The 27035-nt window shown below is 49.5% G+C and overlaps 1 protein-coding gene and 1 long non-coding RNA gene across 9 annotated transcripts; both read right to left on the reverse strand.

Annotated features, from left to right (window-relative positions):
* Positions 1 to 1039: 1039 nt before the first annotated feature.
* Positions 1040 to 27035, reverse strand: LOC137839709 (janus kinase and microtubule-interacting protein 3-like). Of its 8 annotated transcripts, XM_068649000.1 has the most exons (15): positions 7563 to 7869; positions 7325 to 7438; positions 5822 to 7093; positions 5581 to 5685; positions 5324 to 5437; positions 3371 to 3435; positions 3094 to 3156; positions 2909 to 3007; positions 2729 to 2827; positions 2594 to 2647; positions 2408 to 2473; positions 2268 to 2336; positions 2113 to 2190; positions 1823 to 2056; positions 1040 to 1743 (listed from the first exon to the last, which is right to left on the reverse strand). In XM_068649000.1, exons 6-15 carry the CDS (start codon positions 3428 to 3430, stop codon positions 1627 to 1629), a joined length of 939 nt encoding a protein of 312 aa, XP_068505101.1. In that variant the 5' UTR covers positions 3431 to 3435; positions 5324 to 5437; positions 5581 to 5685; positions 5822 to 7093; positions 7325 to 7438; positions 7563 to 7869; the 3' UTR covers positions 1040 to 1626. The 8 variants fall into 8 exon arrangements, with proteins under 8 accessions (XP_068505101.1, XP_068505099.1, XP_068505103.1 ...); XM_068648998.1 differs by lacking the exons at positions 5324 to 5437; positions 5581 to 5685; positions 5822 to 7093; positions 7325 to 7438; positions 7563 to 7869 and adding exons at positions 25736 to 25854; positions 25979 to 26172; positions 26431 to 26687 and having other exon boundaries at positions 1040 to 1248; positions 1618 to 1743; XM_068649002.1 differs by lacking the exon at positions 7563 to 7869 and having other exon boundaries at positions 7325 to 7548.
* On the reverse strand, positions 23772 to 25149 carry LOC125987067 (uncharacterized). The gene is made up of 4 exons (XR_011085885.1): positions 25080 to 25149; positions 24925 to 25002; positions 24652 to 24868; positions 23772 to 24572 (listed from the first exon to the last, which is right to left on the reverse strand). It is a non-coding gene; the product is annotated as an uncharacterized lncRNA (long non-coding RNA).

The raw sequence follows: 27035 nt of genomic DNA on the forward strand, positions 1-27035 counted from the left end.
CTTTGTCAACATCGCCATTTTCCTACTTCCTGTTGCGAGCCACGCCCACGGATTTAAATTTTGGCGGAAGTTCCGCCCATTGGCGTAGTTTTAGCGTATAGCAAATCCGATTGGTTGGGAAGGGGGCGCGGTTATGCAGCCGAGGGGTCCTGTGATCGGTGGGATGTAAAGTAGGCGTCGACGTCACGTCCGCGTCACGTGACCACGACGTGGCAGACGTCATATAGCAACCGCTGTTTTGTTTAGTAGACTTATAGTTGTTATGCATTGACATAATGGCGCACACTCCAAATAGATTTAAATAAATTAAATAATTCTTCTGCCCACTCCCTTTTAAACAAGTTAACTCTCCCCGCGGATTTGAATTCCGGCGGAAGTTCTGCCCATCACGTGACGTCTGTCACGTGACCACACGCGACAGATGTCATATAGCAACCGCTGTTTTGTTTAGTAGATTTACAGTTGTTATGCGTTGACATAATGGCGCACTGGTTAGCATGTCCACCTCTTAAGCATGATGTTGCGGGTTCGACGCCTGATCAATGTTAGCATGGAGTGAGCTGAAGTGCATGGCGCTGAAGATTTGAATCTTTGAAATGCGCTGGGGTCTGACGTATCAGGCAGAATGGTTTGCCATCACGTTCAACAAAAAATAGAAACTTTCCCACTCTGATAAAAACGTCCTGTGTTCATCTACATATTTTCGTTTTGCTGTGCATCTTTTCCCTGCCATTTCGAGAGCCCAATTGACACTAATAGTTTACTGGAATGTGTTTGCCCATCCTACTTTGTGGAATTTCACCACATGCGCTTTTGACGAAAATACTAAATTGAACTCAAGTGAAGCCAACACGCACCCCCCCCCCCCCCCCTCCCCCCCACACACACACACACACCTACACACACACACAAATGTTGATATGAACATAAAAGAGCCGCATGCGGTTCGGGAGTTGCGGCTTGGCCAAACCTGTACTATACAACTTTATTTGTGTAAAATTTTCACAACAGCTGTCACACAAACAAAGCGGGAAAAACCGAAGACGTGCATGTTCCGCCCACGCTGGATTTATTTGCACCTTTGAAAAGACACCGTATTGCCGCAGATGTGGCAAAGAGTACTTTTGGGCATCTGAGACGGAAGGATGTCCAAAGCATCACGTCACCTGCTCTGGTAGGAATGGTGGTGGGACGTTGAGGTCAACCGCTTTGGGGTTGGCTGAATCTTTGGTCGCAGGATGCCACACACTTGAAGACAGAAGCAGAAAAGCAGAGCTAAATGCAAAATGTACTCACCGGTGACTCCAATTTTTTCCCCCCCTGAAGAAATGGATGGACGGGTGGCCCCGGCTGGCCGGTGGGACTCTTGTTAATCTGACCCTTTTTAGTGCGCGTTTGGGGCAACAACCGTTTTTTGTGGCGCTCTCTTCTGGTTCAAGAGTGCCCTGCATGTGAATTTGCCTTTCCTGCCTTCTGATTGGATGAGCGCCGGTGTGACGCGGTGCCTCTGTCACCGTGGCGGGGGGTATACGTCGGCATCGGAGCGTCTGCCAACGTCTGAGACCGGCTGGCAGTGTATCGGAGGTGTCGAGTGCGGTGCCGCTGGAGCTCACTCACCAGCTGGTGTTAGGGCCACAGAATGAAGGCCAAGGAGAAGACTAGAAAGAGAAACAGAAACTTCTCCTCCAATTGTTTGATTTGTCTCTTCTGAGCTTCGATGAATTCTTTCAGCTCTTTGTTCCTCTAGGACGGACAAATGGAAAGTAGCCTTCAAAAGCCAGTAAGCGTGCAAGTAAGTGCCGGGCTGGCTTTGGGCCCTTACCTGTTGCGCGCTGTGCAGCAGATCCATTCTCTCTTGGAAGATGCAAGCGTCGCGCTCCCTCAACTCCCACATCAGGGCTCGCTTCCATTGGTCCACGGCGCTCCTAAGCTCTTGTCTCTGATCCGCCGTCAGCACGTCATTCACGCCAGCGTGGCTGGCTTTTTCGCCGTCCGTGGCGGGGCAGTCCCGCTGCGGTAGCGCCTCGTACAACATGGCCTCCAGCTCCATGATCCTCTGGGCCGCAATCCTCGTCCATCAGTGGTCCGGCGGGAGATTTGAAGGCGGCTTACCTTATGAGCCTGGTCCATGGAACGCTTCCTGAAGTCCAACTCTTCATCCAGGTAGCCCTTCTGGTTGCAGAACATATCCTAGCACAGCTCAAGGTCAGAATTGTTGGGGCACATTGCCCCGAGTTCCCCTTGGCTGATGTCGCGTGTCTGTCTACCTTCTCACTTTCAATGTCCAACATCTTCTGTTGAAGTGCTGACTTGGTCACTTTGATGTATTCTAACCACTGAGGAAAGGCTGCTGTCACATAAGCAGAATGCGAGAGCGTGCGAGAGCGTGCGTGGACGTGCGCGTTACCTTCTCGGCTAGGGTGGGAAGGGTCCTGGCGTGAATCACGACCACCTGCTCCTCGTTGGTGAGATTCTGCAAGAGCCCAAAGGCACAGCGTCAACAAGGTTCTTTCAGCGCAAAGCCTTCCAAAAGTCACATTTGAGCCGCCGAGTCTCGTGGAGTGCGAACATAAGGAGTTCGACATACACTTACGGCGTTATCGCCCAGGATGTCCAGCTTCTTCATCAGATCACTGATGACGATGTCCTGGGGAAAGGCGCAAGGAGCAATGTAAGGTGTTCTGGGACCTCAGGTTAAGGTTAGGGTTGCGAGGGACGCCTTACGTACGCTCACGCCGTCGGCCTCGCAGTAGATCTGCAAAGGGCTGAGGCCGTCTGGGAAACGGACTTGCAGAAACTTCAAGACGGGGGAGCGCCACTCCCTCTCCTGAAAGGCAGAGGCATGCATCCGTGCATCCGTCCGTCCGTCACATCTCTGGCCTCAACACGCTTGTGCGAGTCTTCCCACCTCCAGCTCCAGGATGCGGAACTCAAGCAGTTCGTTTTGGTCTCGGATATCCTGGATGTGCTCTTTCAGACGCGCTTCTTCCGCCTCCATCCGCCTGACCTGAAAAGACAGTCAGACCTCATCTGCGGGGCTTCCGGACGGGTGTGACGCCAAGCGACTCCGCCCAGCGCCTTTCTTTCCGTCACCTTTTCGGCCAACTGCTGATTGCTCTGACGCAGCAGCTGCTTCTCCTCCACCCACTTGACATTCTAGAAGAGACAAACGCGTGGACAGCTTTGGAATGTTGTGTCATTTTCATCCACAAATTCTTTGGTTGACTGGAAAATGACATTTGCTTTTCTCCGCATTTTCCCAGCCACGTTCAGGGCGGGGGGGGGTTGGTCCAGTAATGCCAGACGAATGAGTGACTGAAGAATGTAGCTATTTTGTCTGAGAAAAAGGTGTGCTCATTGATAAGCTTACCTGTCCTTGTTGCTTCAGCGCTGACTCCAGATCTGCTACTCTGCTTTGATAGTGACCCATTTCTACTGTCATGTAACATGGGGGGAAGAGATGGTGCAAATGGTAAAATATGGATTGTTCACAGGAATAAATTGGCAGAGCTGAAATTCCAAATTTGTCCAAAAGATGGCGCCAGACCAAAACATGAGACCAAAAAAGGGGCCAAAATAAGCTAAGCAAGTTAAAATAGAAATAAAACAGGAACACGGTGTCGGATTGTGAGTCACGCATGGACGCATAAATGTGATTTTTACTTTTTGATTTCTTTGCTTGGCTAAAAATGTATTCTGTAACAGCTTAAAGCAATATTGTTAGTCAATTCGATCAAGGGACCCGTCCGTCACTATGAGAATAGTGGCGTGACATAAATTGTTTGGAGAAGCACAAATGTGATTTTCACTTCTTGATTTCTTAGCTTGGCTAAAAATTGATTCCCTCTTTCATGAACTGTGTTTTGCAATCGAATTGTTCTGGGATTGAATGATTTTATTAACACGGGTATCAGTGGGTGAAATTGTTCGGTTTCTGGAGTGATTAAGATTTGTAATTCTATTTCATGTTTCTTCAATAAATGTGTTGTGTATATTCATCTACTTTGTTGTGCGCTGATTTGTACTGAATGTACAATCGATGGTTCGGGGTTGATTTGACAATTTGAATAATGTGCGGGGGGTTATTATGGTGTAACATAGGACCGTAATAAATAAAAGTAACATCAGACAATTTTAGAGAATTGAATAACTTTCGTAGTTATTTGAGACACGAGTGAATTTCAATCCGTTTGAAAGTTTGCTTCGTCTGAATAAATTAACGGAAGTGTTTGAATCGGATTATTGGTTTGGTGTAGAACTGAAAGTAATTTAATTATTTGAAGGGCGCAGGCCCGTTTCCCCTTTTGACGGGCCGCGTAAAAAGTAACTCCGAACATGTTAGAGAATTAAATAACTTTCGTAGATATTTAAGGGAAGAGTGAATTTTGTCAAAAGTGAATTTGTTTGAAAATTTACTTCCTCTAAATAAAATAACGACGATGGTTAAAATAGATTATTTGAGTTGGTGAAGGATAAAAGTATTTCGATTGTCCGTCGGGCGTGGCCCAGTTCTTAATTTTGTCGGGCCGCGTCAAAAGTTAAACAGGACACGATCGAAAAATAGACTTGCCTTCCAAATTAATTACTGGGCAAATCTAAATAGAGTAAGACATTTTTATTCGTTTTAAGAAAGTTGTTATTCTTTTTAAGCAATCAAGTGGGGTGAAGCACTCCGACAGTTAAGTGCTAGATCTACATATAAGAAGTTAGAATTAATAACGTAAAGTGCATTAATTTTCTCCTTAAATGCTATTATTGTCACACTTTTATTAATTCGATTCTCTTTCGAATAAACAAGTTGGTCGGCTCGCTGCTTGAGCGACCAAGTAGAACGGACCCATATCCACATTTACTTCGGCAAAACTAGAGCTAGGGTGCGCTATACAAACGAATCCCTGAGGTCTTAACAAAGACATCTAAAAATATCCGTAACATAATAAGAACTTCAAACATTAGCGGGGAGCCATCAATACGATGCGGTCACTTCGAAGTCTTGCCTCGAATTGAGTTACTCGGCTCGAGCTTAGGGTGACTTGAGAGGGATTGGCGTCGTACAGAAATTAGATTGATTCCGGTGGAGTTAATTTAACTCGGGTGGTTAGATTACGGACGAATCTCCGAACCCGGCTAAGACAAACCCGTTACCGGAAAGCCGGGGGCACCTTATTGAAAGAGGTGCGTTTGACACTACCATCAGCTTTTCTCTGGTCTGAAAGGAGGAGGAGGGAGGCTCCTCCTCCTCCTTTCAGACCAGAGAACACCCGAGGCTGGGTGAGAACGGGGAGGCTGCGACCCGGCCGGGGGTTGCGGGAAGGGGCGCCACCTTGATCTCCTTCTCGGCGTCGTAGTCCCCTCCGCTGGTCTGGGCTAGCAGAGCGTAGGCTCGTTGCAGCGCTTGATATTCTTGCGTCAGCTGGCGGTAGCGAAGCTCCGCCTCCTCATGCACACACCAATGCAACACAGCACTAGTACCAGAATCAGTCAGACCGACGACAAAGCACCCGCGACGCAAAGACGAGTCCGATTCCAGGCTGAAGAGGAATGTTTGGCGCCAATACGCTGGCAGAAATGGCGGGCTACCTCTTCGGGTTCCGTGTCGGGGGTTCTGTCGGTGTGAAAAGACAAGGACGATCCGTCCGAGTCCACCAACACGTCTTCGTCGTAGCCGTAAAATGTTTCGATGACCTGCGGGCGCGGAAGCAAACATCTCTCTGAACAAACTGAAGCGACACCTCACGATGAATCGACGAGAGGAACGATAGCGAGAAAAAGGCCATTTCATCTTGCGCAACACCAAGCAGCCGCAAACAAACAGACTCACCTTGCAGGACCTCACGCTTTGTTCCTCCTCAGAGATTCTCGACGTCGGTATCGTAGCAGCAAATCTCTCTCCTGTCGACACAAATAATCCGCCTTTGAGATTCTTTGGATGCAAAGGGAACGAACGGCTCCGGCGCAGAAACAAACACGACTCACGATGACATTTCTGACATGAGCTCCTGTCTCCAGAGCCTGAAAAACCCGTCACCGGCGATGATTGGAGGGACGCTAGTCTTTTCCAAAAGTGACAACTACAGGGTGTGTCAGGGTTTTCCAGATTATCTTTATCGTATAATTATGTTGCTTTGACTTTGACTGCAACCTGTAATAAATAATATTATTTATCCCTTATTTATCCCTATCGCTTATCCCTTCCTACACAAAGTCGTAAAACATCCCTTGCTATGTTTTGACTAGAGGTCAAGGGCTTTCTCTATTCAATCCACTCTTACACCCACCCTGTTTCTCTTAATAAAAATGCTCGTGCAGGAGCCGAGAGTCAGACTTCATTCGTACAACGGATGGACTCTCCACCTGCAGGTGTCCAAAAGAACTTACTTGTCTCCCGTGTAGTTCTTGCAAAATAAGTTGGAGCGAGCGCAACTCTAACAGGGTGCATTTTGCCACTAGCTGCCTACGGACAATGACGTCGCGCTCGCGGCTCATGGTTGACGGGCTGAGCAGCCGGGCGAGTCCGTCGTTTTCAGCGCACAGCGAGTGGCAAAGGCGCTGACAAAACGGGAGCTTTGAGCTGCTGAAAACGGCAAAACAAGTCTAAAGCGTGTTCAAACGCGTGCGCACAATGCTCCTGCTTGAAAGGTCGGAATTTAAGGGGCCAATTTTTTGGATGGCGGCCGCCGGCCAAGCTTTGGACGGAAAAGGTTTCCTGGCGACAGCGAGCGAGCGCGGCGCTGCCGTACGTGCACCGAGTCGCCTGCCTGAAGACCTTGGACAAGTCGTCCATGATGTGCCGCTGCTCCACAACTTGAAGGAACTCCATTTCACCGTCCTGCTGGCCGCAACCGCGCTCCAGGTCATTGAGCGAACTAGGCCTTCTCTGTGGAACACAAATGCAGTGGACTCTGTTGGCACACCGCCGTTGTCCGCGTCGACTTACCAAGCTTGCCATCTCCTCGTTCTCCTGGGTGACAAAGCGCACTTTGTTTTCAAGGCGACACAGCACCAGCAAGAGTTCTTCATTCTTCCTGCTCAGGCGTTTGTTTTTGTACAGGAGTGGCAGAAACTGGCTTTCTGTTTCTCTCAGTCGCTTAAGCTGCAAGCATGAAGTGCGGGATGCGAAAGACGCACAACACGCGGGCCAGAACGTATCCATTCCTTTTGCATCGGTTTGAACGGAATCGTGGCTTTGGCTCCCAATAAAAGACATCTACCGGGCAACCGACTCGCCGCGCCGCTCAACTAATAAGCAAGCGCAATGGGTGCCTCGCTGGATGGCGCGCATCAAACGTAGCGCAAACCTTCAAGCGTGCCGTCAATAAATTACCAGTTCATTGCGCTCTTCAGAAAGCAGGGCGTTTCGATCCTCCAGTTTCCTGATGACTGCGCTGAGCTCAGCGATTTTCAGATGAAACCTTCGCGTGTCCCGATCCTCCTGAGACTGAAAACGCCCCGCAACACACACACACAACCACTCGTTCAAAGTTCAAAACTGTTTTTGTGCTACCTTCCTCCAGCAACGAACTAAGTCATGCGTACTGCAAGTGTGTGATGAGGTGGCTTACGCTATGAAGAGGATTGCTAGTAGCGCCGTTGACCCCACTTCCAGGGTAGTTTAGGCCCGCCCTTTGGGAATCCCTCAGGGCAGCGATCTGCTGCTCGGCAGCCTGAGTCTGCAGCTGAAGGCGGTTGACGTGGCCGGCCCCAGGGATTTATCCAAAACACTAACCGCTCTGTCTTTCAGCTTGATCTCATCCATCTGGATGTACAAACGGGGAGCGCTCAGGCAGGCGGGCAAACTCATTTGCCAGAATTGTGACCAAAACAAAGAGAGCAACCGGCCAATTTTTATCTTGAATCGACTAGAACACCATTGCTGTGACAAAAGCGAAGCGAGCAACCGGACGTTTTCTTCTTGTGAAATAGAATAGAATAGAATGCCTTAGGTGTCATTGCACTGCAGGTATACAACGAAATTGGGAACATAGCCACGCACCGCGCATCTGATCAGTCCTACCAGTCGGCGGATCTCCCTCTCGCAGTCTCTCTTGGTTCGGCTCAGCTCCTCCCGATGCTGGTGATGAGCCGATCGGAGCTCGGCCGCTTGGGACTGCCAGGCCTGCTGGGCCGCTGCCAGGGCTTCTTCCGCGCTCCTGGTGGAGGCGACACCGCTCGGTCTCCCGACACCGCCGCGTCTCCTCCACTTCCGCCAGCAAAGCGCCCCCGCTCCTCACCTGAGCAGACATTGCGCCACATCGGGCCGTTGAGACCGCAACGGAGCGCCGCGACGCTTACTGGGGACAAGCTACACAATACGGTAGCGGCCGCATCGGAGCCCGACGTGGCGTGCGGAGAGTCAGACACGGATTGAGCGGATCACCTTGTCCATGGAGCCGTCCCTCAGGCTGAGGACCAAGGCATTCACTCGCTGGATCTCTCCATCTTTGATTTTGATCACTCTCATCAGCTCCATTTCATGCTGCCGCAGTAATGTCTCCCTGGTAACGGCTAACTCTTTCTGCTTCTCCTCATGGAGTTTGCTTTTGAGTTCCGTCATGGCGGCGGTGGCACGGTGGTGCTCCGCCCGCAGGTCCTGACTTCTCTCTCTCTCCAGACAGCTGACCTGACATGACTTAGACTTAGACAAACTTTATTGTCATCTTGTCTGCACATGGTGCATACAAAACGAAATTTCGTTGCACACGGCTTACAACAAAGTAGTGATATTGCAGTTGAATAGAAGTAACATATCCTATGAAAATATATATATACATATACTGTATATATATATTACAAATAAGTATAAAGTGCAGCAGTGCTAATTATGCAATAGTGCAAGTAGGCAAAACAGTATTCAAGAGTGTGCAGAGGAATGCTAAACCATGTATTAAACTTCTATTTAAAGGGTTTACACAAGTTCAGTAAAGTTGGTAGTGCGAGATAGTGCAAGATAGAGGTCCGTAGTGTCATAAAGTACAGTTCTGTGAATGTGTGATGCAGAGTTCAGTTTAGAGCTCAACAGTTCTAATGTTCAACAGTCTGATGACAGCAGGGAAAAAGCTGTTGCAGAACCTGGTGGACCTGCAGCGGATTGTGCGAAACCTCTTCCCAGAGGGCAGCAGGGAGAACAGTCCATGGTGGGGGTGTGATGGGTCATTGATGATGTTACAGGCACGGGACATGCAGCGCTGAGATGAAATGTCCTGAATGGAGGGAAGAGGAGCCCCTATGATCCTCTCTGCTGTCCTCACCACTCTCCTCACGTTCTTCCAATCGGAGGCGGTGCAGCCTCCACACCACACAGAGAGTCAGCTTGTCAGAATGCTCTCTATGGTGCTCCTGTAGAACGTCCTCATGATGGGTGGGGGCAGGTGGGCTCTCCTCATCCTCCGCAGGAAGTACAAGCGCTTCTGTGCCCTCTTGATCAGTGCCGTAGTGTTCATAGTCCAGGTGAGGTCTTCTGTGATGTGGACCCCCAGGAATTTGGTGCTGCTGACCACCTCCACAGCTGAGCTGTTGATGATCAGTGGAGCGTGGTGAGGCTGGTTTTTCCTGAAGTCGACGATGATCTCCTTCATCTTCTCCACATTCAGGATCAGGCTGTTGTCTCTGCACCAGCCCACCAGCTGCTCCACCTCCTCTCTGTAGTTCAGGTCGTTGTTCAAGAGATTCAAGATTCAAGAGATTCAAGAGTTTTTTATTCGCCATGTTTGAGCGTGCCAAACAAGGAATTTGACTTTGGTAAATCACAGCCTCTGTTCAACATTTAGGTGACTAACAACAACACTCAGGACATGTGAAGAACGAAAGATATTCTCAAACACCCCCTGATCTTAAACTCCCAAGAGGGCAAGGAAAAACTCAAAACTCCAGCTAGGGGAAATGAGAAACCTTGAGAAGAGACCACAGATGGGAGGGTCCCTCTTCTAGGATGACCAGGCTGCAATGGATGCAGAGAGGACACATAGTACAAACAGTGTAGACAAAAAAGGTGTGGCAAGCGGGATGTTATTGCACAGTAATGACTCTGAGACTCTAAGAGTGGTGTGAGTTCATCAGAGCGACAGCCTGGGGGAAGAAGCTGTCTCTGTGTCTGCTGGTTTTAGTGTACAGAGCTCTATAACGGCGTCCGGAGGGGAGTAGTTCAAACAGGCTGCAACCTGGGTGCGAAGGGTCTGTTGAGATGTTACTTGCACGTTTCCTGGTCCTGGACAGGTACAAGTCTTGGATAGATGGGAGGTTGATTCCAATTATCTTTTCTGTAGTCCTTATTGTCCGTTGCAGTCTGTGCTTGTCTTGTTTGGAGGCCGATCCAAACCAGACAGTGATGGAGGTGCAGAGGACAGACTGGATGATGGCAGTGTAGAAGGTCTTCAGCAGCTCCCGTGGCAGGTTGAACTTCTTGAGCTGTCTCAGGAAGTACAGCCTCTGCTGGGCCTTCTTCCGGACAGAGTCTATGTGGCCGGTCCATTTCAGGTCCCGAGAGATTGTGGTTCCCAGGAACTTGAAGGTGTCTGTGGAGAGAATAGTATTACTGCGGATAGTGAGGGGTGAAAGTGGTGAAGGGCCTCGCCTGAAGTCCACTGTCATCTCCACGGTCTTGAGCGGGTTCAGGTCCAGGTGGTTTTGGCTGCACCAGTGGACCAGCCGCTCCACCTCCTGTCTGTACGCAGTCTCATCACCGTTCTGGATCAGTCCGATGAGAGTGGTGTCGTCTGCATACTTCAGGAGCTTCACGGAAGAGTCACTTGCGGAGAAATCGTTGGTGTAGAGGGAGAAGAGCAGTGGGGAGAGGACGCATCCCTGAGGGGCTCCAGTGTTGGTGGTCAGGGTGTCAGATGTGATGCTCCCCAGCCTCACACGCTGTCTCCTGTTGGTCAGGAAGCTGGTGATCCACTGACAGGTGGAGGCAGGCACCGCAAGCTGGATGAGCTTCTGTTGGAGGATGTCAGGAGCGATGGTGTTGAACGCCGAGCTGAAGTCCACAAACAGGATCCTGGCGTACTTTCCTGGGGTGTCCAGGTGTTGCAGGATGTAGTGCAGTCCCATGTTGACCGCATCATCTACCGACCTGTTTGCCCGGTAGGCAAACTGGAGGGGGTCCAGCAGGGGGCCCGTGACATCCTTCAGGTGGTTCAGTACTAACCTCTCGAAAGATTTCATGACCACAGATGTCAGTGCAACAGGTCTATAGTCATTCATACCTGTGATGGCGGGCTTCTTGGCCACTGGAACGATGGTGGAGCTCTTGAAGCACGAGGGCACCTCACACAGCTCCAGGGAACGGTTGAAGATCCGTGCAAAGGTGGGCGCAAGCTGCTCAGCGCAGACTTTCAAGCAGGAAGGTGACACGCCGTCTGGGCCCGGTGCCTTCCTGATCTTTTGTCTCCGGAACATCTGGCGCACTTCCTCTTCGCGAATCTGGAGTGCGGGCGCGACCTCTGCAAGAGAGAGAGTCGGTGACCACGGTGATGGAGGTGCGGACAGAGCAGTTGTGGGGGGAAGTGAGTATGTGGATTCTGTGGATTGTGCTGCAGGAGGTCCCGTTGTGTGGGAGGACCGATCAAACCTGCAGTAGAACCTGTTTAGCTGGTCAGCGAGCCTTGGGCTCTCCACAGGACGGGGGGTTCGTTTCTTGAAGCCCGTGATGCTCTGCAGGCCTTTCCACACTGTTGAGGGATCAGGATTGGCAGAGAGGTGTCTCTCCAGGCTCTCCTCGTAACACCTCCTGGCTTTCCTGACCTCTCGGTTCAGTGTGTTTCTGGTCTGCTTGAACAGGTCCCGGTCGCCGCTCCTGTAGGCCTCCTCCTTGACTTTGCGCAGCCTCCTAAGGTTCGGTGTAAACCAAGGTTTGTCGTTGTTGTACGTGCAGAAGGTCTTAGTCTGCACACACAGATCCTCACAAAAACTGATGTATGATGTGACAGTGTCAGTGAGTTCATGCAAGTCTGAATTTGCAGCATCAAAAACACTCCAATCGGTGCAGTCAAAGCAGGCTTGGAGGTCCTGCCTTGACTCCACTGTCCACTTCCTGACAGTCCTCACCACAGGCTTAGAAGTTTTTAGTTTCTGTCTGTAGGCAGGGACCAGATGAACTAGACAGTGGTCCGAGAGTCCTAAAGCTGCACGAGCCACAGAGTGGTATGCATCCTTAATTACGGTGTAGCAGTGGTCCAGTGTCTGTGCCCCTCTGGTGGGACACGTTATGTGCTGTCTGTATCTGGGGAGTTCGTGTGTGAGGTTCGCCCTGTTAAGATCACCCAGAACAATGATTAGTGAATTTGGTAGAAGTTTCTCCATATCTGTCACCTGGTCAGCCAGCATCTGCGTGGCTTCACTCGCACGTGCGTGTGGTGGGATGTAAACAGCCGCCATGACGATCGAGGAGAACTCCCGTGGTGAATAGAACGGCCGGCAGTTTATGAAAAGTGTTTCTAGGAGAGGGCTGCAAAACTCTTTCAACACCATGACATCGGTACACCAACGTTCATTAATGTAGAAACAGAGACCACCTCCCTTTGATTTTCCGGAGAGCTCCGCGCTGCGATCTGCACGCGTTAGCCGAAACCCAGCTAACTCCATGGCGTGGTGGGGGGTTCGTTCGCTAAGCCACGTCTCAACAAAACACAGCGCGGCGGATCTGCTGAAGTCCGTGTTCCTTGAAGTGAGGAGCAGCAGTTCGTCCATCTTGTTCGCCAGGGAGCGGACATTCGCCAGATGAATTGACGGTAGGGCAGAACGGAACCCTCTTTGCCTCAGCTTTACGAGGGCTCCCGCTCGTTTTCCGCGCCGCCGCCGTCGCGCGAGCTTGTATAGCACCGCCGCTCCGGCTAAAATCTCCGACAAACAATCTGAATCAGAGAGAACAGGAGAGAAAATACCAGAAGAAGACTGACCGATGTTTAACAGTGCTTCTCTAGTAAAAGTGATCCGGGATGGACAGCAGAAGACACAGAAAACACACAAAATAAGACAAAGAAACAGAGAGCGACTCACCGTGGCAGCCATCCGCGGCGCCATCAGATGACGTTGTCTCTGATGAGCCCCACCACCGTTGTGTCGTCTGCGAACTTCACGATGTGATTGGTGGTGAACCTGGGGACGCAGTCGTGTGTCATCAGGGTGAACAGCAGGGGGCTCAGGACGCAGCCCTGAGGGGAGCCTGTGCTGAGGGTGATGACATCAGAGGTGTTCTGTCCGACCCGGACTGACTGAGGTCTGTTGGTGAGGAAGTCTAGCAGCCAGTTGCGAAGGGGGGTGTTGAAGCCCAGGTGTTCCAATTTTCCTACTAGATGCTGTGGGATGATGGTGTTAAACGCTGAGCTGAAGTCCAGGAACAGCATCCGAACATGGGTGTTCTTCTCCTCCAGGTGAGCCAGGCTCAGGTGAAGAACGGAGGAGATGGCGTCCTGAGTGGAGCGGTTTTGCCGGTCGGCAAACTGGAACGGGTCAAATAATGGGGGAGTCTGGAAACGATGTGATCTTTAAGCAGCCTTTCGAAGCACTTCATCATGACCGGAGTCAGTGCAACAGGCCGGTAATCATTAAATGAGGTGATTTGAGGTTTCTTCGGCACCGGAATGATGGAGGCAGTCTTAAAGCACGCTGGCACTGTGGCTTGGCCCAGCGAGGTGTTAAAAATGTCTGTGATGACCCCAGCCAGCTGACTTGCACATTCCCTGAACACACGCCCAGGAATGTTGTCGGGGCCAGGGGCCTTACGGGGGTTGACTCTCCTCAGGGTCTTCAACACATCGGCGGAGTCAAGGCAGAGTACCTCCTCTTCCTGATGGGGGACAGTTTTAACTGCTGGAGTGCCGTTTAGTGCCTCGAACCTCCCAAAGAAGTTATTTAGACCATTTAGAAAGTCAGCATCAACTTCACCCACCGGGGGGGGAGGGTGAGTTGTAGTCTGTAATCGCCCGTATGCCTTGCCACATACTCCTGGTGTTGTTGGCGTCGTGGAAACGATCCTGAATTTTTCGACTGTGGTCTCGCTTCGCTACCCTGATGGCACGGTTCAAGTTGGCTCTCGCTGTCCTCAGTGTCTCCTTGTCGCCAGACTTGAAGGCAGAGTTCCGCGCTCGTAGCGTTTGACGTACCTCCTCAGTCATCCAGGGTCGTTGGTTGCCCCGGGTGATGATATTCTTAGTGGTGCTGACGTCCTCGGTGCATTTGTTGACGTAGGCTGACACAGTCATGGCACACGCATGTCAAATCTACATCGGGGAAACTGGGAGGGAGGGAGGGAGGGTGGGAGGGAGGGAGGCAAGCAGGGAGGCAGGCAGGCAGGGAGGCAGGCAGGGAGGCAGGCAGGGAGGCAGGCAGGGAAGCAGGCAGGGAGGAAGGCAGTGTCTGTCTGTTGAGGTTTTCACCTTGTTCTTCTCCTGCTGAAGTTCTAACTGGACGTCCATCAGTTTGGCTCTCAGCTCGTCATTGGCGGCCTGAAAGGCGTCCGTTCGCTCCGCCTTGACCCGCCCTGCCGGAGCTCGTTTGGACATCTCTTACTCGAGTCTCGCCCGGTCGTCAGTCAGAGATCACAACATTTGTACCTGGAGAGCACAAACGCAGCACTGTTTTCCACTGGCTTCGGACTCAACTTCAATCGGTACCGTAACGTACAACATCATAAACATAGATCTAGCTTGACTTTTTCATTGAATAAATGCATTTGGTTCTTCAAAACTGCATCACGCAACATAGCGTGACCGAGACGGCCGTTATCCACCTGCGTGAAGTTATTTGGTGAAATGAATGAGATGTTTAAGACACCATCGTTCTGTCTCTATGTAGATGAAGGGAAATAATCGATTGCTGAAGGTCCAAAGGTGTTGTGATAAACAAATAAACATATTAGTGACATATTTGTGATAAACATATTAGGCAGGATAATCACATATGTTAACTTGACTGCCCACACTGTATTTATTTATGGTTATTTGTTAAATCGAGTACTGTTAGACATGAAATAGGAAGTGTTTAACATAAATGGACGACGAAAAGGGTACTCACCATTGTAGCTCCTGCTGGTCAATGAAACGAGCCTATTCTTGCAGTGGAAAACATACAGCCAACAAACACCGTGGAACCTAAAGGAAGGAAATTAAACATTAACATTTAGCCTCAACCAACATTCACAGATACAACGCAACGCAAACTACACAAACGTAAATCTTTTTAAACACAATGAGTTGTACTTACCGTGTACGCTCTAGACGGTCCACTTGCAAGCAGAAAATAAAGATATTTCTGTTGATAATCGTCGTGTTTGTATCCGTTGTCTCGCTCAAGGCCATTGCGCCCACAGATTTGAATTTTGGCGAGAGTTCAGCCTATTGACGTCATTTCCGTGGTGTAATACCCGCATATCTGAAACGGCAAAGTTAAGAGTAGAGTTAAATAAAGTTTTTAATCAACGCAATAATTTACAAACGTTGACCAGTCGAAATAATCGTCGAAATTTGGCGTCTGTGGCTGGAAGCAGACGCCGAGTTCGACGTTCCTCCCAAATGCCACACTGCCTCGCTTTTCAGGCCTACAAAAAAACATATTTTTCAAAACAATGAGTTGTAATTACCTTGTACGCTCTAGACGGTCAAGTTGCAAGCTGAAAACAAAAATATTTGTCTTGTTAGTCGTCGTGTTACTAACCGCTGTGTCTTGTTTGCCAGCATTGCCGCTTTCCTACTTCCTGTTGCAAGCCACGCCCACGGATTATAATTTTGCCATGAGTTCCGCCTATTGACGTCATGTCCGCGTCGCATGACAGCGACGTAATATTATCTAAAACTGTTTGTGCGGCATGGTGTTGTTCTGTGCGGTATTGTGTTATTCTGTGCGGCGTCGTGTTGTTCTGTGCGGCGTAGTGTTGTTCAGTGCGGCGTCGTGTTGTTCAGTGCGGCATGTTGTTGTTCAGTGCGGCATGTTGTTGTTCAGTGCGGCATGGTGTTGTTCAGTGCGGCATGGTGTTGTTCAGTGCGGCATGGTGTTGTTAAGTGCGGCATGGTGTTGTTCAGTGCGGCATGGTGTTGTTAAGTGCGGCATGGTGTTGTTCAGTGCGGCATGGTGTTGTTCAGTGCGGCATGGTGTTGTTCAGTGCGGGATGGTGTTGTTCAGTGCGGCATGGTGTTGTTCAGTGCGGCATGGTGTTGTTCAGTGCGGCATGGTGTTGTTCAGTGCGGCCTGGTGTTGTTCAGTGCGGCCTGGTGTTGTTCAGTGCGGCATAATATTGTTCAGTGCGGCGTAATGTTGTTCAGTGGGGCATGGTGTTGTTCAGTGCGGCATGGTGTTGTTCAGTGCGGCATGGTGTTGTTCAGTGCGACATGATGTTGTTCAGTGCGGCATAATGTTGTTCAGTGCGGCATAATGTTGTTCAGTGCGGCATAATGTTGTTCAGTGCGGCATAATGTTGTTCAGTGCGGCATAATGTTGTTCAGTGCGGCATGGTGTTGTTTAGTGCGGGATGGTGTTGTTCAGTGCGGCATGGTGTTGTTCAGTGCGGCATGGTGTTGTTCAGTGCGGCATGGTGTTGTTCAGTGCGGCATGGTGTTGTTCAGTGCGGCATGGTGTTCAGTGCGGCATAATGTTGTTCAGTGCGGCATAATGTTGTTCAGTGCGGCATAATGTTGTTCAGTGCGGCATGGTGTTGTTCAGTGCGGCATAATGTTGTTCAGTGCGGCATAATGTTGTTCAGTGCGGTATAATGTTGTTCAGTGGGGCATAATGTTGTTCAGTGCGGCATGGTGTTGTTCAGTGCGGGATGGTGTTGTTCAGTGCGGCATGGTGTTGTTCAGTGCGGCATGGTGTTGTTCAGTGCGGCATGGTGTTGTTCAGTGCGGCATGGTGTTGTTCAGTGCGGCATGGTGTTGTTCAGTGCGGCATTGTGTTGTTCAGTGCGGCATTGTGTTGTTCAGTGCGGCATGGTGTTGTTCAGTGCGGCATGGTGTAGTTCAGTGCGGCATGGTGTAGTTCAGTGCGGCATGGTGTAGTTCAGTGCGGCATGGTGTAGTTCAGTGCGGCATGGTGTTGTTCAGTGCGGCATGGTGTTGTTCAGTGCGGGATGGTGTTGTTCAGTGCGGGATGGTGTTGTTCAGTGCGGCATGGTGTTGTTCAGTGCGGCATGGTGTTGTTCAGTGCGGCATGGTGTTGTTCAGTGCGGCATGGTGTTGTTCAGTGCGGGATGGTGTTGTTCAGTGCGGGATGGTGTTGTTCAGTGCGGGATGGTGTTGTTCAGTGCGGGATGGTGTTGTTCAGTGCGGCATGGTGTTGTTTGGCATGGTGTTGTTCAGTGCGGCATGGTGTTGTTCAGTGCGGGATGGTGTTCAGTGCGGGATGGTGTTGTTCAGTGCGGGATGGTGTTGTTCAGTGCGGCATGGTGTTGTTCAGTGCGGCATGGTGTTGTTAAGTGCGGCATGGTGTTGTTCAGTGCGGCGTAATGTTGTTCAGTGCGGCGTAATGTTGTTCAGTGGGGCATGGTGTTGTTCAGTGCGGCATGGTGTTGTTCAGTGCGGCATGGTGTTGTTCAGTGCGGCATGGTGTTGTTCAGTGCGGGATGGTGTTGTTCAGTGCGGCATGGTGTTGTTCAGTGCGGCATGGTGTTGTTCGGTGCGGCATGGTGTTGTTCAGTGCGGCATGGTGTTGTTCAGTGCGGCATGGTGTTGTTCAGTGCGGCATGGTGTTGTTCAGTGCGGGATGGTGTTGTTAAGTGCGGCATGGTGTTGTTCAGTGCGGCGTAATGTTGTTCAGTGGGGCATGGTGTTGTTCAGTGCGGCATGGTGGTGTTCAGTGCGGCATGGTGTTGTTCAGTGCGGCATGGTGTTGTTCAGTGCGGCATGGTGTTGTTCAGTGCGGCATGGTGTTGTTCAGTGCGTCATGGTGTTGTTCAGTGCGGCATGGTGTTGTTCAGTGCGGCATGGTGCTGTTCAGTGCGGCATGGTGTTGTTCAGTGCGGCATGGTGTTGTTCAGTGCGGCATGGTGTTGTTCAGTGCGGCATGGTGTTTTTCAGTGCGGCATAATGTTGTTCAGTGCGGCATAATGTTGTTCAGTGCGGCATGGTGTTGTTCAGTGCGGCATGGTGTTGTTCAGTGCGGCATGGTGTTGTTCAGTGCGGCATGGTGTTGTTCAGTGCGGGATGGTGTTGTTCAGTGCGGGATGGTGTTGTTCAGTGCGGCATGGTGTTGTTCAGTGCGGCATAATGTTGTTCAGTGCGGCATGGTGTTGTTCAGTGCGGCATAATGTTGTTCAGTGCGGCATAATGTTGTTCAGTGCGGTATAATGTTGTTCAGTACGGCATATTGTTGTTCAGTGCTGCATGGTGTTGTTCAGTGCGGGATGGTGTTGTTCAGTGCGGCATGGTGTTGTTCAGTGCGGCATGGTGTTGTTCAGTGCGTCATGGTGTTGTTCAGTGCGGCATGGTGTTGTTCAGTGCGGCATGGTGCTGTTCAGTGCGGCATGGTGTTGTTCAGTGCGGCATGGTGTTGTTCAGTGCGGCATGGTGTTGTTCAGTGCGGCATGGTGTTTTTCAGTGCGGCATAATGTTGTTCAGTGCGGCATAATGTTGTTCAGTGCGGCATGGTGTTGTTCAGTGCGGCATGGTGTTGTTCAGTGCGGCATGGTGTTGTTCAGTGCGGGATGGTGTTGTTCAGTGCGGCATGGTGTTGTTCAGTGCGGCATGGTGTTGTTCAGTGCGGCATAATGTTGTTCAGTGCGGCATAATGTTGTTCAGTGCGGCATGGTGTTGTTCAGTGCGGCATGGTGTTGTTCAGTGCGGCATGGTGGTGTTTAGTGCGGCATGGTGTTGTTCAGTGCGGCATGGTGTTGTTCAGTGCGGCATGGTGTTGTTCAGTGCGGCATGGTGTTGTTCAGTGCGTCATGGTGTTGTTCAGTGCGTCATGGTGTTGTTCAGTGCGGCATGGTGTTGTTCAGTGCGGCATGGTGCTGTTCAGTGCGGCATGGTGTTGTTCAGTGCGGCATGGTGTTGTTCAGTGCGGCATGGTGTTGTTCAGTGCGGCATGGTGTTTTTCAGTGCGGCATAATGTTGTTCAGTGCGGCATAATGTTGTTCAGTGCGGCATGGTGTTGTTCAGTGCGGCATGGTGTTGTTCAGTGCGGCATGGTGTTGTTCAGTGCGGCATGGTGTTGTTCAGTGCGGGATGGTGTTGTTCAGTGCGGGATGGTGTTGTTCAGTGCGGCATGGTGTTGTTCAGTGCGGCATAATGTTGTTCAGTGCGGCATAATGTTGTTCAGTGCGGCATGGTGTTGTTCAGTGCGGCATAATGTTGTTCAGTGCGGCATAATGTTGTTCAGTGCGGTATAATGTTGTTCAGTACGGCATATTGTTGTTCAGTGCTGCATGGTGTTGTTCAGTGCGGCATGGTGTTGTTCAGTGCGGCATGGTGTTGTTCAGTGCGGCATGGTGTTGTTCAGTGCTCAGTGCGGCATGGTGTTGTTCAGTGCGGCATGGTGTTGTTCAGTGCGGCATGGTGTTGTTCAGTGCGGCATGGTGTTGTTCAGTGCGGCATGGTGTTGTTCAGTGCGGCATTGTGTTGTTCAGTGCGGCATGGTGTTGTTCAGTGCAGCATGGTGTTGTTCAGTGCGGCATGGTGTTGTTCAGTGCGGCATGGTGTAGTTCAGTGCGGCATGGTGTTGTTCAGTGCGGCATGGTGTAGTTCAGTGCGGCATGGTGTTGTTCAGTGCGGGATGGTGTTGTTCAGTGCGGGATGGTGTTGTTCAGTGCGGCATGGTGTTGTTCAGCGCGGCATGGTGTTGTTCAGTGCGGCATGGTGTTGTTCAGTTCGGCATGGTGTTGTTCAGTGCGGCATGGTGTTGTTCAGTGCGGCATGGTGTTGTTCAGTGCGGCATGGTGTTGTTCGGTGCGGCATGGTGTTGTTCGGTGCGGGATGGTGTTGTTCGGTGCGGCATGGTGTTGTTCAGTGCGGCATAATGTTGTTCAGTGCGGCATAATGTTGTTCAGTGCGGCATGGTGTTGTTCAGTGCGGCATGGTGTTGTTCAGTGCGGCATGGTGTTGTTCAGTGCGGCATGGTGTTGTTCAGTGCGGCATGGTGTTGTTCAGTGCGGCATGGTGTTGTTCGGTGCGGCATGGTGTTGTTCAGTGCGGCATGGTGTTGTTCAGTGCGGTATGGTGTTGTTCAGTGCGGTATGGTGTTGTTCAGTGCGGTATCGTGTTGTTCAGTGCGGTATCGTGTTGTTCAGTGCGGTATCGTGTTGTTCAGTGCGGTATCGTTGTGTTGTTCGTATTGTGTTGTGTTGTTCGTAATGTGTTGTGTTGTTCGTATTGTGTTGTGTTGTTCGTATTGTTTTGTGTTGTTCGTATTTTGTTGTGTTGTTCATATTGTGTTGAGTTGTTCATATTGTGTTGAGTTGTTCGTATTGTGTTGTGTTGTTCGTATTGTGTTGCCTCTAACACTTAGCTTCTAACACTTAGCCTCTAGCACCTAGAAGGTAAATAAATAGGAAGGAAGGACTCACCGGTGACGTCGTCGCCCACGTCCAAGCATTGTACTTTGTATTTTCATCCTTCTGACAGTGGAAAACATAGCCAACAAACACCGTGGAACCTAAACGAATGAAAGAAAACTATCATTTGGCCACAACCAACATTCACAGATACAACACAATGTGACGTGCGGGGTTGAGGTTAAAGGTTGAGTGAAAGGCCCTCGTTTTAAACTACTTTTTTGAAAAGGAGTGGGAACAAGACGTATTTAATTTATTTTTTGGGAAGTAGTAAGACTTATTAAATTTATTTAATCTACTTTTCTTCCCAGGCAAAATTTGATGTGCTGCAATTCCAAATTTCCAAAGTGAATGAAGGAATGAAATCCTTTAAATTATGATTTTGTATAAATACTAGGCATAAACACAAAATCTACGGCACAAAATGGGCAGACTTTACTTGTTTGAAAAGGACTGGTTACAAGACAGACTTTTTTAATTTATTTAATGGGAAGAAGACTTATTTAGTTTAATTGATATATTTTTGTTCCCTGGCAAAATTTGATTTGCTGCAATTCCAAATTTCCAAAGTGAATGAAGGAACGAAGTCGTTTAAATTATGATTTTGTATAAATACTAGGCATAGACACAAAATCTACGGCAAAAAACGGGCAGACTTTACTTGTTTGAAGAGGACTGGTTACAAGACAGACTTTTCTGATTTATTTAATGGGAAGAAGACTTATTTAGTTTATTTAATCTCTTTTTGTTGCCTGGCAAAATTGGATTTGCTGAAATTGTATTTTGCCAAATCTTGACTTGAGACCTGATAGGAAGTATTAAACGCTCAGTTAAATCGATACAAGTTGGTAATAAGAGCGAGTAATGTTGGTTGAAGCGACGAATGAAGGTTAAAAGCAATTTAAATTATGACTTTGTATAAATACTAGATATTAAAGTCAAAGTCAGCTTTATTGTCAATTTCTCCACATGCCAAAGACACACAAAGAAACCGAAATTTCGTTCCCCCCTATCCCACGGTGACAAGACATGGCTCAGAAACAGAACATCTACTGCGCAAAATGGGCAGAGTTTACTTGTTTGAGAAGGAGTGGCTTATTTAAGACTAAGATTTATTTAATCTGTTTGTTCCCTGGCAAAATTGGATGTGATGCAATTCCAAATTTCACCACATGATGGTGCCAAATTTTGACTTCATAGGACATATTCAACACTTAGTTCAAGGTAATCAGATTTGTTTATTATTCTAATGGCCTTTTCAAAACTATTCTGGATTACTACTTTGGATCTATTCTACATTACTTGGCAACAACATACTCTGTAACAGATTAGGCAGTATAATCACATATGTTAACTTGAGAGTGCCCACACTCAATCTACTTATCGTGATGTGTTAAATCAATTACTGTTAGACATTATTATTCTGATAATCTACCAAATCTTTGAATTGAAGAATTTGTGATTTAATTAATAGCTTGTTGTTATGTTCAGGGTAATCAGACTTGTATATAATTCTAATGGCCTAACTATTCTGAATTACAACTTTGGATCTTATATTACTTTGCAACAATATACTCGGTGACAGATTAGGCAGTATAATCACATATGTTAACTTCAGTGCCCACACTGTATTTATTTATGGTTATTTGTTAAATCAAGTACCGTTAAACATGAAATAGGAAGTGTTTAACATAAATGTTATGGCTACTCACCATTGTAGCTCGCTCCTGGTCAATGATACGAGCCTCTTCTTGCAGTGGAAAACTTGCAGCCAACAAACACCGTGGAACCTAAAGGAATGAAATTAAACATTAACATTTCGCCTGGACCAATATTCACACGTACAACGCAACGCGGCTACACTTCTGCTAGCGCCTCAGCTACACGTTGCTATTACAAACGTAAATCTCTTTAAACACAATGAGTGTTACTTACCGTGTACGCTGTAGACGGTCCAGTTGCAAGCAGAAAATAAAGATATTTCTGTTGATATTCGTCGTTGCTCAGTGGCTCACGGCCATCGCGCCAACAGATTTGAATTTTGGTGGAAGTTCAGCCAATTACGTCATATCCGCGGCACATGACTGCGACGTAATACCCGCTTATCTGAAACGGCAGTTAAAAGTAGAGTTACATCAAGTTTTCTTTTTTAATCAACGCAATCATTTACAACCGTTGACCAGAAAGAATCGTCGAAATTCGACGTTCCCCCCAAACGCCACACTCACTCGCTTTTCAGGGCAACAAAAGTACTTCTTTTTAAAAACGATTAGTTGTACTTACCGTGTACGCTCTGGACGGTCCAGTTGCAAGCAGAAAATAAAAATATTTCTCTTGTTAGTCGTATGTTACCATCCGCTGTGTCTTTGTCAACATCGCCATTTTCCTACTTCCTGTTGCGAGCCACGCCCACGGATTTAAATTTTGGCGGAAGTTCCGCCCATTGGCGTAGTTTTCGCGTATAGCAAATCCGATTGGTTGGGAAGGGGGCGCGGTTATGCAGCCGAGGGGTCCTGTGATCGGTGGGATGTAAAGTAGGCGTCGACGTCACGTCCGCGTCACGTGACCACGACGTGGCAGACGTCATATAGCAACCGCTGTTTTGTTTAGTAGACTTACAGTTGTTATGCATTGACATAATGGCGCACACTCCAAATAGATTTAAATAAATTAAATAATTCTTCTGCCCACTCCCTTTTAAACAAGTTAACTCTCCCCGCGGATTTGAATTCCGGCGGAAGTTCTGCCCATCACGTGACGTCTGTCACGTGACCACACGCGACAGATGTCATATAGCAACCGCTGTTTTGTTTAGTAGATTTACAGTTGTTATGCGTTGACATAATGGCGCACTGGTTAGCATGTCCACCTCTTAAGCATGATGTTGCGGGTTCGACGCCTGATCAATGTTAGCATGGAGTGAGCTGAAGTGCATGGCGCTGAAGATTTGAATCTTTGAAATGCGCTGAGGTCTGACGTATCAGGCAGAATTGTTTGCCATCACGTTCAACAAAAAATAGAAACTTTCCCACTCTGATAAAAACGTCCTGTGTTCATCTACATATTTTCGTTTTGCTGTGCATCTTTTCCCTGCCATTTCGAGAGCCCAATTGACACTAATAGTTTACTGGAATGTGTTTGCCCATCCTACTTTGTGGAATTTCACCACATGCGCTTTTGACGAAAATACTAAATTGAACTCAAGTGAAGCCAACACGCACCCCCCCCCCCCCCCCACACACACACACACACCTACACACACACACAAATGTTGATATGAACATAAAAGAGCCGCATGCGGTTCGGGAGTTGCGGCTTGGCCAAACCTGTACTATACAACTTTATTTGTGTAAAATTTTCACAACAGCTGTCACACAAACAAAGCGGGAAAAACCGAAGACGTGCGTGTTCCGCCCACGCTGGATTTATTTGCACCTTTGAAAAGACACCGTATTGCCGCAGATGTGGCAAAGAGTACTTTTGGGCATCTGAGACGGAAGGATGTCCAAAGCATCACGTCACCTGCTCTGGTAGGAATGGTGGTGGGACGTTGAGGTCAACCGCTTTGGGGTTGGCTGAATCTTTGGTCGCAGGATGCCACACACTTGAAGACAGAAGCAGAAAAGCAGAGCTAAATGCAAAATGTACTCACCGGTGACTCCAATTTTTTCCCCCCCTGAAGAAATGGATGGACGGGTGGCCCCGGCTGGCCGGTGGGACTCTTGTTATTCTGACCCTTTTTAGTGCGCGTTTGGGGCAACAACCGTTTTTTGTGGCGCTCTCTTCTGGTTCAAGAGTGCCCTGCATGTGAATTTGCCTTTCCTGCCTTCTGATTGGATGAGCGGCGGTGTGACGCGGTGCCTCTGTCACCGTGGCGGGGGGTATACGTCGGCATCGGAGCGTCTGCCAACGTCTGAGACCGGCTGGCAGTGTATCGGAGGTGTCGAGTGCGGTGCCGCTGGAGCTCACTCACCAGCTGGTGTTAGGGCCACAGAATGAAGGCCAAGGAGAAGACTAGAAAGAGAAACAGAAACTTCTCCTCCAATTGTTTGATTTGTCTCTTCTGAGCTTCGATGAATTCTTTCAGCTCTTTGTTCCTCTAGGACGGACAAATGGAAAGTAGCCTTCAAAAGCCAGTAAGCGTGCAAGTAAGTGCCGGGCTGGCTTTGGGCCCTTACCTGTTGCGCGCTGTGCAGCAGATCCATTCTCTCTTGGAAGATGCAAGCGTCGCGCTCCCTCAACTCCCACATCAGGGCTCGCTTCCATTGGTCCACGGCGCTCCTAAGCTCTTGTCTCTGATCCGCCGTCAGCGTGGCTGGCTTTTTCGCCGTCCGTGGCGGGGCAGTCCCGCTGCGGTAGCGCCTCGTACAACATGGCCTCCAGCTCCATGATCCTCTGGGCCGCAATCCTCGTCCATCAGTGGTCCGGCGGGAGATTTGAGGGCGGCTTACCTTATGAGCCTGGTCCATGGAACGCTTCCTGAAGTCCAACTCTTCATCCAGGTAGCCCTTCTGGTTGCAGAACATATCCTAGCACAGCTCAAGGTCAGAATTGTTGGGGCACATTGCCCCGAGTTCCCCTTGGCTGATGTCGCGTGTCTGTCTACCTTCTCACTTTCAATGTCCAACATCTTCTGTTGAAGTGCTGACTTGGTCACTTTGATGTATTCTAACCACTGAGGAAAGGCTGCTGTCACATAAGCAGAATGCGAGAGCGTGCGAGAGCGTGCGTGGACGTGCGCGTTACCTTCTCGGCTAGGGTGGGAAGGGTCCTGGCGTGAATCACGACCACCTGCTCCTCGTTGGTGAGATTCTGCAAGAGCCCAAAGGCACAGCGTCAACAAGGTTCTTTCAGCGCAAAGCCTTCCAAAAGTCATATTTGAGCCGCCGAGTCTCGTGGAGTGCGAACATAAGGAGTTCGACATACACTTACGGCGTTATCGCCCAGGATGTCCAGCTTCTTCATCAGATCACTGATGACGATGTCCTGGGGAAAGGCGCAAGGAGCAATGTAAGGTGTTCTGGGACAATCGATGGTTCGGGGTTGATTTGACAATTTGATTAATGTGCGGGGGGTTATTATGGTATAACATAGGACCGTAATAAATAAAAGTAACATCAGACAATTTTAGAGAATTGAATAACTTTCGTAGTTATTTGAGACACGAGTGAATTTCAATCCGTTTGAAAGTTTGCTTCGTCTGAATAAATTAACGGAAGTGTTTGAATCGGATTATTGGTTTGCGTGCCGTCAATAAATTACCAGTTCATTGCGCTCTTCAGAAAGCAGGGCGTTTCGATCTTCCAGTTTCCCGATGACTGCGCTGAGCTGAGCTCAGCGATTTTCAGATGAAACCTTCGCGTGTCCCGATCCTCCTGAGACTGAAAACGCCCCGCAACACACACACACAACCACTCGTTCAAAGTTCAAAACTGTTTTTGTGCTACCTTCCTCCAGCAACGAACTAAGTCATGCGTACTGCAAGTGTGTGATGAGGTGGCTTACGCTATGAAGAGGATTGCTAGTAGCGCCGTTGACCCCACTTCCAGGGTAGTTTAGGCCCGCCCTTTGGGAATCCCTCAGGGCAGCGATCTGCTGCTCGGCAGCCTGAGTCTGCAGCTGAAGGCGGTGGACGTGGCCGGCCCCAGGGATTTATCCAAAACACTAACCGCTCTGTCTTTCAGCTTGATCTCATCCATCTGGATGTACAAACGGGGAGCGCTCAGGCAGGCGGGCAAACTCATTTGCCAGAATTGTGACAAAAACAAAGAGAGCAACCGGCCAATTTTTATCTTGAATCGACTAGAACACCATTGCTGTGACAAAAGCGAAGCGAGCAACCGGACGTTTTCTTCTTGTGAAATAGAATAGAATAGAATGCCTTAGGTGTCATTGCACTGCAGGTATACAACGAAATTGGGAACATAGCCACGCACCGCGCATCTGATCAGTCCTACCAGTCGGCAGATCTCCCTCTCGCAGTCTCTCTTGGTTCGGCTCAGCTCCTCCCGATGCTGGTGATGAGCCGATCGGAGCTCGGCCGCTCGGGACTGCCAGGCCTGCTGGGCCGCTGCCAGGGCTTCTTCCGCGCTCCTGGTGGAGGCGACACCGCTCGGTCTCCCGACACCGCCGCGTCTCCTCCACTTCCGCCAGCAAAGCGCCCCCGCTCCTCACCTGAGCAGACATTGCGCCACATCGGGCCGTTGAGACCGCAACGGAGCGCCGCGACGCTTACTGGGGACAAGCTACACAATACGGTAGCGGCCGCATCGGAGCCCGACGTGGCGTGCGGATAGTCAGACACGGATTGAGCGGATCACCTTGTCCATGGAGCCGTCCCTCAGGCTGAGGACCAAGGCATTCAGTCGCTGGATCTCTCCATCTTTGATTTTGATCACTCTCATCAGCTCCATTTCATGCTGCCGCAGTAATGTCTCCCTGGTAACGGCTAACTCTTTCTGCTTCTCCTCATGGAGTTTGCTTTTGAGTTCCGTCATGGCGGCGGTGGCACGGTGGTGCTCCGCCCGCAGGTCCTGACTTCTCTCTCTCTCCAGACAGCTGA

This window comes from Syngnathus scovelli, chromosome 19 (genome assembly GCF_024217435.2).
Source record: "Syngnathus scovelli strain Florida chromosome 19, RoL_Ssco_1.2, whole genome shotgun sequence".
Taxonomy (NCBI): Eukaryota; Metazoa; Chordata; class Actinopteri; order Syngnathiformes; family Syngnathidae; genus Syngnathus; species Syngnathus scovelli.